Consider the following 15,946-nt stretch of genomic DNA (forward strand, 5'->3'; position numbering starts at 1 on the left):
CTACCGGACAAGCCAGACAGGATGTGCACGCAGCCTGTAAAATCCCATTCCTGCTCTTTCCGGTCAGTAAAGGGGGGCTTTTTGTTTGGGGCTCATAAATATTTCATCTGAAAGTGATTTGAGAGCAAAATTGATTTTGTTCAGATTCGAAGAAGGCAAAGTGTCCCTTTCGGAAATGAATGCCCTTTCTTATGAGGTTAATGTAGCCACTGTGGTGCTTTTATGACCAGGCACTTCAGGTTTCGTCAACCAAGATAAAAGAGCCATTATGTGCTTGAGTCAATATGTAAACAACTTTCTCAACAACAATAAAAATTACAGGAAGGAAAGCTGCACTTTTAAAAAACATGAAAGGCTTTCACTGCTCTTCCCAGATCTACGTTATTTTTGGTCCATTCCTGTATTTTTTGGAAGCCAATGTAACCCAAAGCTCTGTCTCCTCTATAAAGTGCTTCCTACCTCCTACCTTGGGAACTTTCACAGTATGTTTGCAGAGGAATTCTTGAATGTTGCCATGGAGGCTTAGAGACATGGAATGCCGGGATCTGCCCAAACCCCATGTTTTCATGTTCTGCGTCTTTGCGGCCATCATTGGTAATCACTTTAAAATACCTTTGGGCAACATTTGGAAGAAGAACTGAATCCAAATTGTCAACCAGAGGCCAGACATTTATTTTTTTCTAAACAGAAGCAGAGAACTGAACATGGTAGAGTCACTCTTCTTGTTTGGGGTCACTCTTCTTGTTTGGGGTCACTCTTCTTGTTTGGGGTCACTCTTCTTGTCCTAGCAGGGGCCACAGATGCCTTACACCAAGAACATTCTGTGCTAACTCACACAAGACTAGCACTTCCAACTCATCACATGGCAGCAAATATTTCTGTCAGCTGGTGACAACAGCCTGGCTAATAATTGTTCTCACCCAGCACCGGAGACTGTACTTTAAATAGCTTTTTTAATGAGCCGTTTAAAACAACATAGAATCTCTGACACCAAATCATAAACAGACTGGCAGTGTACATTACCTAGCCGGTAAAGAATTTAGCTCACCTCTAAAATCAATGCTAACTCCCAAGACCGGACTGATACTCACATAAATGTTATTCTCATTATGAGTTAATCTCACTTATCTCCACATTGTGAAGACTGAAGTCTGTCTCAAATGATGTATCTTGAAAATAATTGTCACCCTTTTTGATGGCTGTGTGTAGTTTGACCATTCAGAAGTAATAGCTATACTGGGTCACTGGGAGCAAGGCACCAAACACCTTTGTTTGGTATTTCTGGTACGTATTTCTGGTACTGAGCGGAGCAGGCAGTGCCCATCGCCATCATCACCTATAGGCTCGTCAAGCCGTGCGTCGCACCGGCACGACCAGCTGGCATATCTGTGGCAGAGCCAACACTGCGGCCTGCTCTCATGCCAACCCTGCCTAACAGAGGCCCCTGGCAGGTTGACACTGGCATACCTCACCCAGGCCAGAGGTCATATAATCAGCCAGGAGTGATCTGAGCCGCTGCGATGGTTGGCCAGCACGAGGAATAGAGGCAGGAGGCATAGAGGCAGGAGGCAAGTGTAGGGTAACACAGTTCTAAAGAGGAGAACTGCAAAAATACACATCCACATAAATGAACAAACGCGCTTCATCGGTCAGCATGATTCAGTCTGTCTCGGAGCAGTCTGTTTTACATAAATACATATGGAATATTAAGTTACTTCATTATCCAAGTTATGTCTTTAGTTCTTACAAAACAAAATGGCAGAGCCTGCCTTGCTTTCTCTGTCTTTTAGGAAAGTTAAATCTCATTCCTTTGTAGCTGAACTGAAATCTACCCCACTCCCATGTTGACAGTATTGTCCAAGTCATGGGTGTTAGTGCATTTCTGAACAGGCCTAAGTTCCTCCTGGCCTCATGCTTTTTGATTGGGGAATGTAAAGATTGCCTTATTTCCTGTTCTGTTCCACACACTACCAGAGGAAGTGATAATTTGGGTACATGACTTCAAAGAGGGTGTCATTATATTAAATAGGTTTTGTTGTAAACAACGCAAAGCCCAACCACTAAACAGATGTCTCCTTGTCTCTCCACTCTGCAAATAAGCAATATTCTGCCGACCCCATCGATCCGGAGACTCAGTGCAGTGACGACACTTTCCTAACAGAACTTTGCACACTGGCTTTGCTGCGGAACAGCTGTTTATGAAGGACCATACATAAAGTAACCCACAAAAACTTCATCCTGTGTCATGATTCATTCATACTCCTGCACGATACGTAGTGGGCCAATAGCTTGGCCCTCAGACATCGGTGACTCACTGAGGAGACTGAGTAGGCTGTGTACTTGCAGAGTGACGTGCCTTGCATTCAAAGAACCTAGTTCAAGCAACACGCAGGACGGAGTCAGCCGACCTGTGGGCTATCTACCTCTGAGGTCACCCAAGTGGGTTGCGTCAGCTCCCCAAGACTCACCAGTGGCTCAGCCATGATGATGCGAATCTTACGCTCGGAGATGCTGGTGAAGTTGGCGAAGAGGCTCTTGAGGACGTACTCGCCCGGCCGGCTCTCTGGGTCCACGCTGATGGGCGTCATGTCTGGGGGGCCCTTCTCGCCCAGGGCAGAACACACCGGGACCACAGAGGGCTTGCTGTATCCAGGGGAGGCTGCCAAAAAAAAAACCCCACACACGCTGGTTAACACCCTGGGGCTGGTCCGGGCCTGTGGAAACGTGGTGCAGGGTGTAGGTGATCTCAGTTCTCAGTTTTCATCCGACACAAATCTAACACGTACCGCGCTTCAGACGCTGATATTTTTTTTTCTGTTGTTACTGAAATGACACATTAACCCATGTGCTTTTCCTGGAAAGGAAAGAAAGCAAAAAAAAAGTCCTCCAGCCCTCAGTCCGTGAGACGCTTAGTCATATCTTTCGCTCTCTCGCTTTCTCTCTCTCAGTGTCTTGACACTCTGGCCTCTCTTATCTCAGCACAGACAAACGGAAGTGAAACACCCAGCTGTTCTCATCCTGAAACATGACATCATTACCCTGTAAGGCTAAAAGTTCATCCCCTCAAATACCTGAGACAGATACCAGAAGGAAGAGAGAAAGGGCATTAGCAACCTCTCCAACAACAGCTGTCTGATGCAAACTGGCTGTATGGGAAAACTCAAAATAGTTCAGAGCTTAAATTTCCACATTAAAAAGGGCAATAGTGCATATTACCTGGCTAGTACAACACGCACCATGCGAGTGAACGTAATGACCATTCTGATTGTGTGTGGGTCTATACCATACATAGCTAACATCAACATGATACCACATCATCATCATCTGAAGAAGAAGAAACTTACCAGTGTGCCAATCATTCAAGCTTACTGCTTTTCTTATAGTCTACATACTTTCACACCAGTAATGGTCAGCGCATACAATGAGCACTGACAAATGATGGAAAATAAAACAAGTTTATCTCACTCATGAGCTCCCAAAAAGAAGAACATCAATTAAAAGATACAGCTTAATCCTAACAGTGTTGTTATCATTTTTGTGCATCATGTCCTTTCTGTTGTTCTCACACACAGACAAACACACACACACACACACACACGCACACACACACAAACTGTGTGAGTGAGTCTACAGAGGTGGGTGGATCACAGGCACACACAGGGTCTAAGCTCTTTATGCTGGACATGCATACACCAGAACCTTCTCTGTGTCTTCCACTGTCCCTGTGACTCTCTCTGACTCTACCTAGCTCTCTGACTCTACCTAGCTCTCTGACTCTACCTAGCTCTCTGACTCTCTGTCTCTTTCTCCCTTTCTCTCCCCCTTCTTCGGCACATCCCATTTTTGGTAGGAAATCATTTAACAGAAAGCCAATATCTACGTCAACCCTCTTCCTGAAGTATCAGACAGAGAGTAAACCCTTTTTCCTCTTCCGTCGTCCTCGCTGCACATACCCAGACCCCTGATGAAGCTGACCACACTGGCCTTGCTCCAGCACACAGCCGTGCCGTCCGTGGTGGGGCAATGTGGGACAGCGTCCATGCTGGCCACGTCTTCACATCACGCGTCTATAACGGCCGCTCTTGAGGGGGCCCACGTCCGCAGCCTCCTCGGTGGGGCGCACCCTGCCACAGGGGGTGGTAGTCTGCCGGACCCGGGCCGGCTTGTCTCTCGAGGGCCTGGTTCTGCCCAAAGGCTCTGCGTGCGAGTGAGGTCTGTTCGTGGCTTCCCAGAGAGAAGGTCAGGTTGGAATTTTTAGCTGGGGGATCGAGCGAGTGCAGACTCCTGCCGTGCTGCTCCAGCATAGCTGCAGTACTATATTTATCCGTGGGTACACACTATACTGACAGATTAACCCACCCCACCTCTGACCAGCAGTGTAAACACCTCCCTATCACACACACACACACACACACACACACACACACACACACACACACACACACACGATGTGTGCATCGTAAAAAAAGCTATTCACTCTCTAACAGTCTGTAGGGCAACAGTAACTGCACACTAATTTCACTTTAGGAAATGCTTATAAAGTAAATGCTGTCCGTGCCAACAAACACGAAAATGCTCATTTTAAAGGAATAAAATGTAGATAAGCTTTGTTTGTCATCTTTAGCAGATTACCTTTACCATCTGTTTTAAAGATAATTATGTCTGTACGATTAATTCATGATAGCTTGTTGCCTTAAGCAACCTGTTGGGCTTGTATTAGACCGAGGCCACACGTGTGTGTGTGTGTGTGTGTGTGTGTGTGTGTGTGCGCGTGTGTGTGTGCGTGTGTGTGTGTGTGTGTGTGTGTGTGACTAAACTAACCAGAGACTTTACATGTGACTCTGCAAACAAGAGGCTGGCTCAGAGGAAGAGCATTACATCAGCGCTTAGCAGAGGAGGTGCTGACAGTCGCACTGCTCCCAAAGGCACCAGAGCACAGACTCTTTAACGACGCCTCTGTTCTCTTCACACACACACACACACACACACACAAATACACACATGTACAAATACACACACACACACAAATCCACACACATGCACAAACACACACACAGACCAAAAACAAAGACATGCAAAAACACACACAAATCCACACACATGCACAAACACACACACAAATACACACACACACATGCGCACACACATACACATGCAAACACTCATGCCAAAAATCAAACAAGCCATGCGTTGTCCCCAACTTTCTACTTAAGGCACCCAAAAGCAATCTTGGGAAAAACATCCCTCACACACACAAGCCTCTCTAAACAGTGTCGGATGTTCACTCTATAAATTATCTTCTATAGTTATATTCAGGAAATGTATAGTTATAAATACATGGGAACTCTAACATCCCCTCCATTCTCAAGATTCTTATCAACTTTTATCATTTAAAACCAACGTCTAGCCTACGCACTGGCGAGTTTGGGTTTGGGGCCGGCTACTGAAGTTCTCATACTCGAGTGTATTCTTGGACTTAGACTTGGGCTTGGTGGGGGTTAAATCAGGCTTACAGTTTTTACAGTTATGGTTTCATACTTCTCAATACCATGTCCAGTTCTTTAAAACTCTTCACACAGTATGCTTTTGAAACGCACACATATGCACATCAGTTAATCTTTAGTGCAAAATCCACTCCAACCACTAAAACACTTCAGATTTCATCCAAAACTTGTGCTTCCATAACACAACTAAAACTATAACACATCACTATAACATAACTATAACACAACTATAACATAACTATAACAAAACATGACTATAACGTAACTATAACATCACTATAACACAACTATAACCAAATTATAACACAACTATAACAACATAACTATAACAACTACAACACAACAATAACACAACAGAACTATAACACAACTATAACGTAACTATAATGTAACTATAACAACACAACTCTATCATAACTATAGCACAACTATAACACAACTATAACATAACTATAACATAATATAACTACAACAACTATAACACAACAATAACACAACCATAACATAGTTATAACATAGCTATAGCATAACACAACTATAACATAACTATAACACAACTATAACATAACTATAACATCTGCTTTCTCCCACAAAACTGCTTTGTCCCTCAGTGTACAATGAACTTCAAAACACAAACATGTAACATCGCAAAATACATATACTATGAGTTTCCCTTTACGCTATTTTGGCATCCACAAATATTTCAAACTAACTAAAGAAACTTTTGACCTCACAACAGATGTCATAACTGAGTTTGTTAAATTTATAGCAAGTTGTAACTGAATCAATGTTTCACTTTACTCTATAATGTAAAACAATATATGACAAAGGAGCAAATCACAAAAGCCACAGTGTTCTTCAGGAGGTTTGCTGTATATAACCATTTGATCTCACAGTTCATTAACTGTAATTCAGAAAAGAAAAATATATACAATCAACAAATACAGTACTGTAATACCAAATCAATACTGTCAATATATACAGTAATTTGCACACATTTGTCTGCCTATCAGTAACAGAAGTCTACTGTTGGTCTGGCCCATCCGTCTTTCCACTGCATTTGGTAACAGACTTTCATCATCACACCAAATATATGGGAACAGGGCTAAAATCAATCATCTCTCCTACCTACTTCAAGTGTATACTTTCATTTGTCTGCCAAAATGCAACATATTTCCACCCACAGTGATCTGAATTTTGTTGGCTTTTGAACTGAACTGTTTTGAACAGAGTGTCAGCAACATTTAACATAACTGTATAACTGTATATATATATATATATATATATATATATATATATATATATATATATATATATATATATATATATATATTCAATTACCTTGTAATACAACAACTGTAAATATGTTATTCTACAAAATGGATCTGTACATTCTGCACATTGTGTACATATATACACAACCATATACATTGTACATTGTGTATATAATCATAATATACATATATTGTACATACATTGTTAATATATTTTGTACATAGAATATATATATTTCTTTTTGCTTATATATATTTCACATATATAGAATATCTATATTTCTCTATGCACCCCTGTTTTCTTTTCCTCAGTTTGGACAGAGCACTCTCAACCATTTCACTGCGAGTTATACTGTGTATGACTATGTATGTGACGAATAAACCAAACTTGAAACTTGAAACTTGAACTTGAAACATTTACTGTAGTTGTACAGACTTTAGCTGTACAGACTGTAGCTGTACAGACTGTAGCTGTACAGACCGTAGCTGTACAGACCTTAGCCGTACAGACCGTAGCCGTACAGACCGTAGCCGTACAGACCGTAGCCGTACAGACTTTAGCCGTACAGACCGTAGCTGTACAGACCGTAGCTGTACAGACCGTAGCTGTACAGACTTTAGCTGTACAGACTGTAGCTGTACAGACTTTAGCTGTACAGACTGTAGCTGTACAGACTTTAGCTGTACAGACTGTAGCTGTACAGACTGTAGCTGTACAGACTTTTTGCTGGTGGTGAACACTGAGAGAGGTTTTCATGAATTTTGGAAGAACTGGTAATTGCCTTTTGTATTAAAGCAATGCAAATTTATAGACAATTTAGTTCACATTGTCTATTGATATGGTGAAAATGGTTTGAAAAAGTAGACATGATATTGAGATATGTGGGAAATCGATTGTAAAAAAATATATATTACAGCAAACTGTATAGCCAAAGTGTAATCTACATAGCATATTGCATTGTATAATATTATTTGGTATTGTGTGTCCTATTGTATATTATTTCTGGCTATAATTGTTGTTTATAACCATTGAATGTACCACATGAAAACTCTGCTCATTCTTCTACTGATGTATCTCAATGACAATACAAAAGAATACATTTAATTTAGCTTCTCAATTTGTAAGAACATTCCCAGAAGGGAAACATTTAAATGATATTATTATCATAGTTATACCTTCAGACTAAAATCTGACTTCTTAAGGATATCAGTGACAGATGAATCTGAATTTTGAGCAGCACCATGGGACAGTGGAATGCCAGTCGTTTGGGCATTTCCAGGGTAATGCCCATACCAGTCAAGGTTCTAGAACCAGGATCAGCACATTTCCAGGGTAATGCCCATACCAGTCAAGGCTCTAGAACTGGGATCAGAGCATTTCCAGGGTAAAGCCCATACCAGTCAAGGTTCTAGAACTGGGATCAGAGCATTTCCAGGGTAACGCCCAGAAGAGTCAGGGTTCTAGAACCAGAATCAGAGCATTTCCAGGGTAACACCCATGTGTGGGGATGAGGATCTGAGATGCCAGAGAACAGACATCGTCTCTGTTAATATTAGCTACACGTCCTTCACAGAACAAGGCTGACAGAGAGATCTCACCCCCACCCTCAGGAGCACAAGAGTTTCTTTTTCATGGTATCAAGGAGTGTCTGTTAGGACTCCAGTAACAGAATAAGGTGCAATTGAAGAGTTGAGATGTTGCTGAAAACAGGCACTGAGTTTTAGCAGTAAAAATACGGCCATTGTGCTACTGCCAAAATCTTCATCGCCGGGAGATCATTAGTCACTGAGTCAAATGTTACAAACATGTTGTGAGACACTCCAAGACAATCATCGCGAGGCACATATTTTGTTGGGTGGCATGGTGACCTCACAGCTCCTGTGACCCGGCTTCAATTCCTGGCCTGGCTGCTGTCTGGACAGAGTTTGCATATTCTCCCTGTACCTGCGTGGGTTTCATCCAGCTACTCCAGTTTCCTCCCACATTCTAAAGATTGGTGTCTGTAAACTGGCCTGGTATGAATGTGTGTGTGTGTGTGTGTGTACCCTGTGATTGGTTCCTGTCTTGCACCCCGTACTGCAGTAACAGACTCTGGCGCTCCTACTCTGATTGGGTAAAGTGTTTTAGACAATGAATGAGTGAACAAATATATTGTCTAGAGAGAGAGATTATTTAGTTTAAAATATAAGAATTAAAGTGTCAGACTAACAAACACTGAATGATGTTTCAGCAGTCTAACATAATTCTGGCCAAATTGGAGGACGAGAAGAAGAAGAAGAAGAAGAAGAAGAAGATTTTAACCAATGACAATACCTTTGTGGACATCAAGCACCAGCTGCATGGGTGCAGCTACCTGTATGCCGTGGACACAATGACCTCAGTGGGTCAGTGGTTTTAAAAACTAAGCATCTTCCCCCCTCTTTCTCTCTCTCTCTCTCTCTCTCCTAGCTCTAACTTATAGGGATGAGAAGCGTGAGAAGTTGATGGAACAGGATGGGGAGTAACTACAAATTGGAGAGTAAAAAATGGCAATTCTATTTCATTTTCTTACAGGTGGAAAACTAATTCGACTTCTGTGGCCACACAGCACAACAACAGTAGACCGTTTCAACTTTGCAAAGAAACCCAGCACCAAAACCAGCAATGCATAATACAGAAACTACAGAACCCTCAACAAGTCCTACACTGCAAGGCCCCCTGTCTCCTGATTGGCTGAGGGCTGATCATCCTTCACAGCTGATTGGTAGAGAGAGGCTGGTGAGCTACAGCAGCTGATGTGCGCTGTTGTGGAGAGCACGCTGTGTCCCTGAACACTGGAGAATTACAACGCATTACCAGTGAAAATGTCAGCCTCGGCTGCCGAGAGAAGCCACTGCTACAGTTCTACCATGCCGAGCTGTGCTCGAGTACAAAACAGATATCAAAGCATACACACAAAGATATTAAAGACAGCACAGACCTATCTCACTGAGATAACAGTGTCCTTGTGGGTCTTTATATTTATGTATAAGTGACAGTATGTGAGCAAGACTATAATGAAGTGCACAAATCCCAATGTTATTGAGTCAATTAAAAGAGAGTCATTTTAGTCAAGCACGACACATATGCTCACCACATAACTGCTCATAAAGCTATGATACAAGCCTCCTAAGCCCACACAACTAAGGCTGTGATCTGTACACATAGCAGTAACTCCCCTAATCCCATTACCCAATCCCTGGACAGGTCAGGCGCTATTTAAAAATCTGTCACACATGAGACGGCTCGTCAACCATGCAGAGGGTCAAAAGAGCAGAAGACACTGAGAGCAACAATAACAACAACAACAACCTCACAGGAAGCCTGCAGTATACCCTACATGCCCCGGGGCAGCATGCTCCACCCCCCGCCCCCCTTTTGGGGGCGGGGGGGGGCACCATCTGAGGCAGAGCCCTGAGTTGCAGGGTTGAAGAGAGATACTCACTGCTGCTCCATGTCTTCAGCAGAGACCAGATACTGGCCTCGAAGAAGCCCGAGTCCTGCAGGCTGGTCATGGCTGTGCCGTGGCTCTGTTAGTCAGAACAGAGTGTTTACTCCGCTGTAGTCTGGGGCATGTCTTCAGTGCCCCCCCCCCCGCTTCTCCTCTGCCGTCGCCACCGCTGGATAGCGGTGTGAAATGACACCGCTCCTGCCGAGACGACGCACCGCCCACTGACTGTAACACTCCTCTGCCTCTCCCACTATCTCTCTCCTTCACTCGCCCTGTATAGCTCCCCGTCGCTACTCTGACTCTCTCTCTCTCTCTCTCTCTCTCTCTCTCCCTCTCTCTCTCTCTCCATCGCAGTCCATCGCAGAGGCAGGCTGCCTTCCAAACACCTCTCCTGATGCGAGGCTTCTGGACAGGGGAGAGGAATCCTCTTATCCCAGCCGGGTTAATTATAAGCCCCGAGCGCTCGCATCTCAAGGCAGAGAGGGACGCTTGCAGACAGCTGAGGGCCCAGGGAGAAGGGAGACCATCTGAAGGACCAGGTTCTTCAGACCAGACAACAGGAAGCCCCACAGAGCATCACTGAGCTGGTGGCATTTAAAGCAGACTGTAGGGGAATTACGATCGGGTTGGACCAGATTCCCATCAGAGGGGACCAAAAACACATCTAACGCTGCAGGGGTGCAGTGAAGAAGTAAATATAATGCTGGCGATTGGAATGCAAACGGTTAAAGTTTTTGCGCGCAGTCATCAGTACAAAGCTCATTTCTAGTTTCGCCGGGGACCATCTGACTGGCTGTCCTCAAGAATGCTAAACATTCACCACATGCAGTCGTCGCGTATTCGGCATCTGTGTGCTGCTGTCATGTCAAAAGACAATATCTCTTGAAGCAACAACACCAATTACGCAAAGAATCCATTCACTCGTTCATCAACAACTTTACATGGAATGAAAAAATCTGCAAACTCAAATGGATCTAATTACCCACGCTGCACAGATGTCAATCAAAGCAGGAAAGGTCGGGATAGATTTGGTGGATGCGAGCTTGCTTTGAGAAGACAATCTGCTCACCGTGACCCATTTTAGTGCTGACAGACCAAGTATATTTAAAAAAAAGAAAGCTTAAAGGGAGTGAAGGTAGCAATCTCTCCTCCATTCAGACCCAAAGGGAAATCACTGATCCATGCTGCCTTATTACCCAGGAGAGCTTCAAAATACAGCTGCTCTAATGCAGGAGTCTCTTATAGGCGACTAGGGCTCAGTCATGTCAAGATAAACTCCACACATATATATTGAACACCTTCCTGATTCCTGTTCAGTGAATATCTCATAAAACTTTCAAATATTTAGCTTGCTGACTGCTTCCAGTACATGTTTTTTTTTTTCCTGCAAATTCAGTGTAGTAATGACAAATGAACAAGACCCATCCAGGGCCCTAGGTACCTTCACCTGAGAGACGCGGCTGATATGGAGAGCCAAGTCGGTGGGTCTCGGTCTCCGCTGCGTGGGGTTGCCCGCCCTCTCTGCCCACCCCCTAGCTGCACGCCTCACAGCTGCAGTAACCCCCTCTGCTCCCACTCTACCTCCATGGTGAGGGCCAGCAGTGCAGGAGCGCTCGCTGCACAGGGAAAGGAGAGAGCGACTCCTTCTCCATTGTTCCAAAGTGAGCGGAAGTCCTACTGCGGTTCTAATAAATGGAGGAAATCCTTCTCTGGGTCCAGGCATTTGAATCCAGCTCCACCGAAATATCCCTTTATAAGCTACGGCTGTTGATACTTCAACAAAAGAGTCGGGGGCTTAAAATATAGACATAAAAAATGATACTGCGCAAAATGTGACGGCATTTATATGTATGTACATTCGAACGCTTATCTCTGTAAGAGATTTTAATCGCAGCTTTGGAAAAAGATTTTACGGGTACACGTCTTATTACTGAGGAAAAGCAGGACTGAGAAGTATCCATATTTCCTCTATTCTTTCTGTCCTTATTCTATTAGACTGAAATTGGATTGTAAGAATATTATATTCCAGTAGATCAGTATTATAAATCAGTCACTCTCTTTGAAACATTACAGGCAAATTACACCTAAATTTTGGATTTTCTTCAATTATTATAAGATCTACTGTAAGTGTAAAACTGAGGTGAATTATGTATTTATACTTTTATTCATATTGAAAGTGAATGAGGCTCAAAAGTAATAAAACAAACCCAAAAGTGTAGTGTATTAAAAAATGCCAGCATAGTAAAGGATTTGATTTGTCAACATGTGGTTGGTAGTATAAATCCACTGTAGATCAGGAATATGACATTTCTCTCCATTAAATGCTTTCAGTTTATAACCTGTTTAGCTTGTAGATTTCTATCTGATCGCTGGACAATTCAGTGCCGTTAATCTTATCAGACTGGCCAGCCACTGCTCGGGACCCTAGCCAGATTATTACATAATTCCCTGACCAAACGGTCATCCTGTTATCTGCTTTTCATCCAAACCATAAAGCAGTCACAGTTTAAGTGGTCGAAGATGTGTATGAAATGGCGCACATGGCATAACACAGCGAAGAGGCACTACTGCACATGGATGAACAGCCACCAACACTCCCTGAAGCACTACAGTGTATGTGGGCGGAGGAAGAGACACCCACTCATAACATGAGCTGTTACACAATCGCTAACTGCACATGAAAGAGTTCTGGAAAACATGAACACAATTCTGAAAGAGAAGGGAAAGACCGAAAAACTGACTAACATTTTCACGTGCAACCCGGAAATCTATTTTACTGTCTGTCGGAGGCCTTGGAGGGTCACACCTGCAGCATGTAAACTGCATGTAACGAGCAGCCCGGCGCTAAAGATGACAGTGGCAGGAAAATCTCTGCCCTCGTAACACTGCCCTGCACCATCTAACCTACAGAACATTTCACATGACAGGCGCTGTGATATGATGGTAATATGACAAGAATTTTCCCCAAGCACTTCAGAAATGAGAGAAAGAAATGAGAGAAAGTTTATTTTATGAAGGCTGGAGAGGGAGAGGGAGTAGAGTACCTGAAGAGTCACATTAATCAGCTACTAAAAGCATTTTCTAGTTTCAGTGAGAAGCAGGAATGTAAAGCATGTCGGACTGATGCAGACACGGCCGTGCTATAGCTGAATAAACTCTACTTCCTTCAGTTCCTTCTCTCCCTCCCTCTCTCTCTCCCTCCCTCTCTCCCTCTCTCTCTCTCCCTCCCTCCCTCTCTCTCTCTCCCTCTCCCTCTCTCTCTCTCACCCTCCCTCTCTCCCTCTCTCTCCCTCTCTCTCACTCTCCCTCCCTCTCTCTCTCTCCCTCCCTCCCTTCCTCTCTCCCTCCCTCCCTCTCTCCCTCCCTCCCTCCGTCTCTCCCTCTCTCCCTCTCTCCCTCCCTCCCTCCCTCTCTCTCTCCCTCCCTCCCTCTCTCCCTCTCTCCCTCCCTCTCTCCCTCCCTCCGTCTCTCTCTCTCTCCCTCCCTCCCTCCCTCCCTCTCTCTCTCTCTCTCTCACACCTCTGTAGCTCCCTTTACTTTCACTATCTTTTTATGTGTTTTTCCACAACACGCACCAAACCCATCGGTCATCCTGTTCTCTTCCTCTAACTGTCACTGAACTTAAAACATTTCCTCAGCGCAAAAATACATCCACTAACTTTGAAATATCACATTGTTAGATAAAAAAAATATATTTTCTGTGAAAACTGTGAAATAATTTTCTGTGACACTGAACCAGTGTCAGGACTTTACTAGTTTCTCCTGTTTTTATCACACTAACGGTTAGATGGCTAGTAGCACAGCAGTTATGAGCACACTTCTTTGGCATGTCAACCACTGATTTCCAAAGAAATCAACAGTGATTTCCAAAGAGCCACACAAGGAACCAGCAGCAATGCTTCAGAGATTTACTAAGCAAGTTGTCACAAGCATCTAAAGGGGATGTTACTCACCTCTTTAAACTCTGACTCAAATCTACGAAACAAAAGTGGCACCTTCTGCCGTTCTGCTACCCTACTGCTGATGCCTGTGGTAGAACTGCAGGGAGCAGGACACAAAGGTGCTGTTTTACCATCCACACGCAACATTCTCGCAGCAACCGTTTGAAACACGTCTGGAAAGTGAGAAATTTCACGCTTGCTCGAGATCAGAAGCTGCGATTTGCCGCTCACAACCCGCCTTGCGAAGCCCGCGTTTGGTGAACACGGTAAACGCAGCCTGAATCGCAGGAGCCCAGCGGGGTCTGATCGCCACCTACGTGCCAGAATGGTGGGCCTCTTCCTGGATCGCATTTTCCTAAACTTCCCTCTGAAGTCCGAGCTCAGGAGCGGGTCTGCCGCGGAGCTGGCCGTCTTCTCCGGCGTGACCCCATCGCGCCCGGCGTGCAGCATCTCCAGGTGGCAGCGCGCCACCGTGCCCACTGCCTGTCAGCCTTTCCTCCGCGGACGCATGGACCTCCGCGCCTCCTCCCACCTCCCGCTGCCCTGCTTCCACGCTCCCTCCCTCTCGCTTCCTCGTCCTTCTGTCCCGAAGAGCTGTGTCTTTATCCCGTGCTGTTCCTCGTAGGAGCATGCGAGTGTGTGTTTGTGTGTGTGACAGACAGAGAGAGAGAGAGAGAGAGAGAGAGAGAGAGAGAGAGAGAGAGAGAGGCAGCATGTAGGGCGGACAAACTCCAGCCCTCCCTGGACTTGTCAAAGCAGTTTAGCCAGTTACAACGACGCACGTGGAGCTGGACAGGTGCAGGAGAACTGAGCCTCCCTCTTTTTCACTTTTTGCTGTTCATAGAGAAAAAGAAAGCAGAGCAAGGAAATGCGAAGAGAGAGCATTTGTGTGTAAGAGAAGACCTAGCGGGTTGGGGGGGGGGCTAGAAATTGTGTGCCGTTCTGAGGGAGGAAGTGTGCTCACCAGATCATATAGCTCGCATAAACTGCTATCACAAACGAGCCATTTCCTTCAGTCTGCCAAATTCCACAGAGCAGCACGGAGCACGCTGGCTCCAGCAAGGAGCAGCGAGAAAGGAGGGAGAGTCCTGGCATTGCCGCGGCGAGGAGCGCTGCAGTCGTGCTGGAGGGCAGGGCTGCTTCTCTACTTCGTCCTTCCTACCTTTTTCATTTTGTTTGGAAAGACCAAGGTGAGACACTTCCCCAAACTTAGCACGGAGGTCTGTTGGCCATGTGAGCACTTCCCAAACAGAATGTCGGAACTTCATAACTAGCCTGGAATTGTTGTTCAGAGAACCAGGATCACTACAAGAGGGCTGATTATGCTGTTCACACACACACACACACACACACACACACACACACACACACACACACACACACACACACACACACACACACACACAGAATGTCTGCCCATCATGGTGGTTGTCACATAAAGGACACACTCCTAAATAAAGACTAAACCATTTTTGCATAAATAATTTGTCACTTTCCATCCGCTTTCATAATAAGACAAACTTGGAAAAGTGGTCCAAATCTAAATGAAAGAGTTTTTCCCAGAGTTGACCCACATAATTCACACAAACACCCTGCGTATGTATTTGAAGGTGTTTTCTGTCTTAAAAAGCACACTGGTTTGCTGAAAAAAATAGACATGCTTTATTCCAGAAAAAAACAACTTTCAGAAAACAAAGTTTTCCAATACTTGTTCACATTTGAACGTTTTCGTTTTTATTAAAGCATTATATTTTAGT

The 15,946-nt window shown here is 44.4% G+C and overlaps 1 protein-coding gene across 11 annotated transcripts in view; it reads right to left on the minus strand.

Annotated features, from left to right (window-relative positions):
* frya (furry homolog a (Drosophila)) overlaps positions 1-15,946 on the minus strand; it is a 73,043-nt gene that overhangs the window by 52,103 nt on the left and 4,994 nt on the right. For 8 of the 11 annotated variants that reach the window (XM_035534316.1, XM_035534307.1, XM_035534312.1 and 5 more), the window contains exons 1-2: positions 14,507-14,654; positions 2,469-2,659 (exon numbers count right to left, since the gene is read on the minus strand). In XM_035534316.1, coding sequence (XP_035390209.1) covers positions 2,469-2,659; positions 14,507-14,639 — 324 coding nt within the window. In that variant the 5' untranslated portion in view covers positions 14,640-14,654. Of the gene's footprint in view, positions 1-2,468; positions 2,660-10,242; positions 10,392-14,506; positions 14,655-15,946 lie in introns of those variants that run through there. The other 3 variants (XM_035534309.1, XM_035534315.1, XM_035534313.1) reach the window with 3 other exon arrangements.

This window comes from Electrophorus electricus, chromosome 15 (genome assembly GCF_013358815.1).
Source record: "Electrophorus electricus isolate fEleEle1 chromosome 15, fEleEle1.pri, whole genome shotgun sequence".
Classification (NCBI taxonomy): Eukaryota; Metazoa; Chordata; class Actinopteri; order Gymnotiformes; family Gymnotidae; genus Electrophorus; species Electrophorus electricus.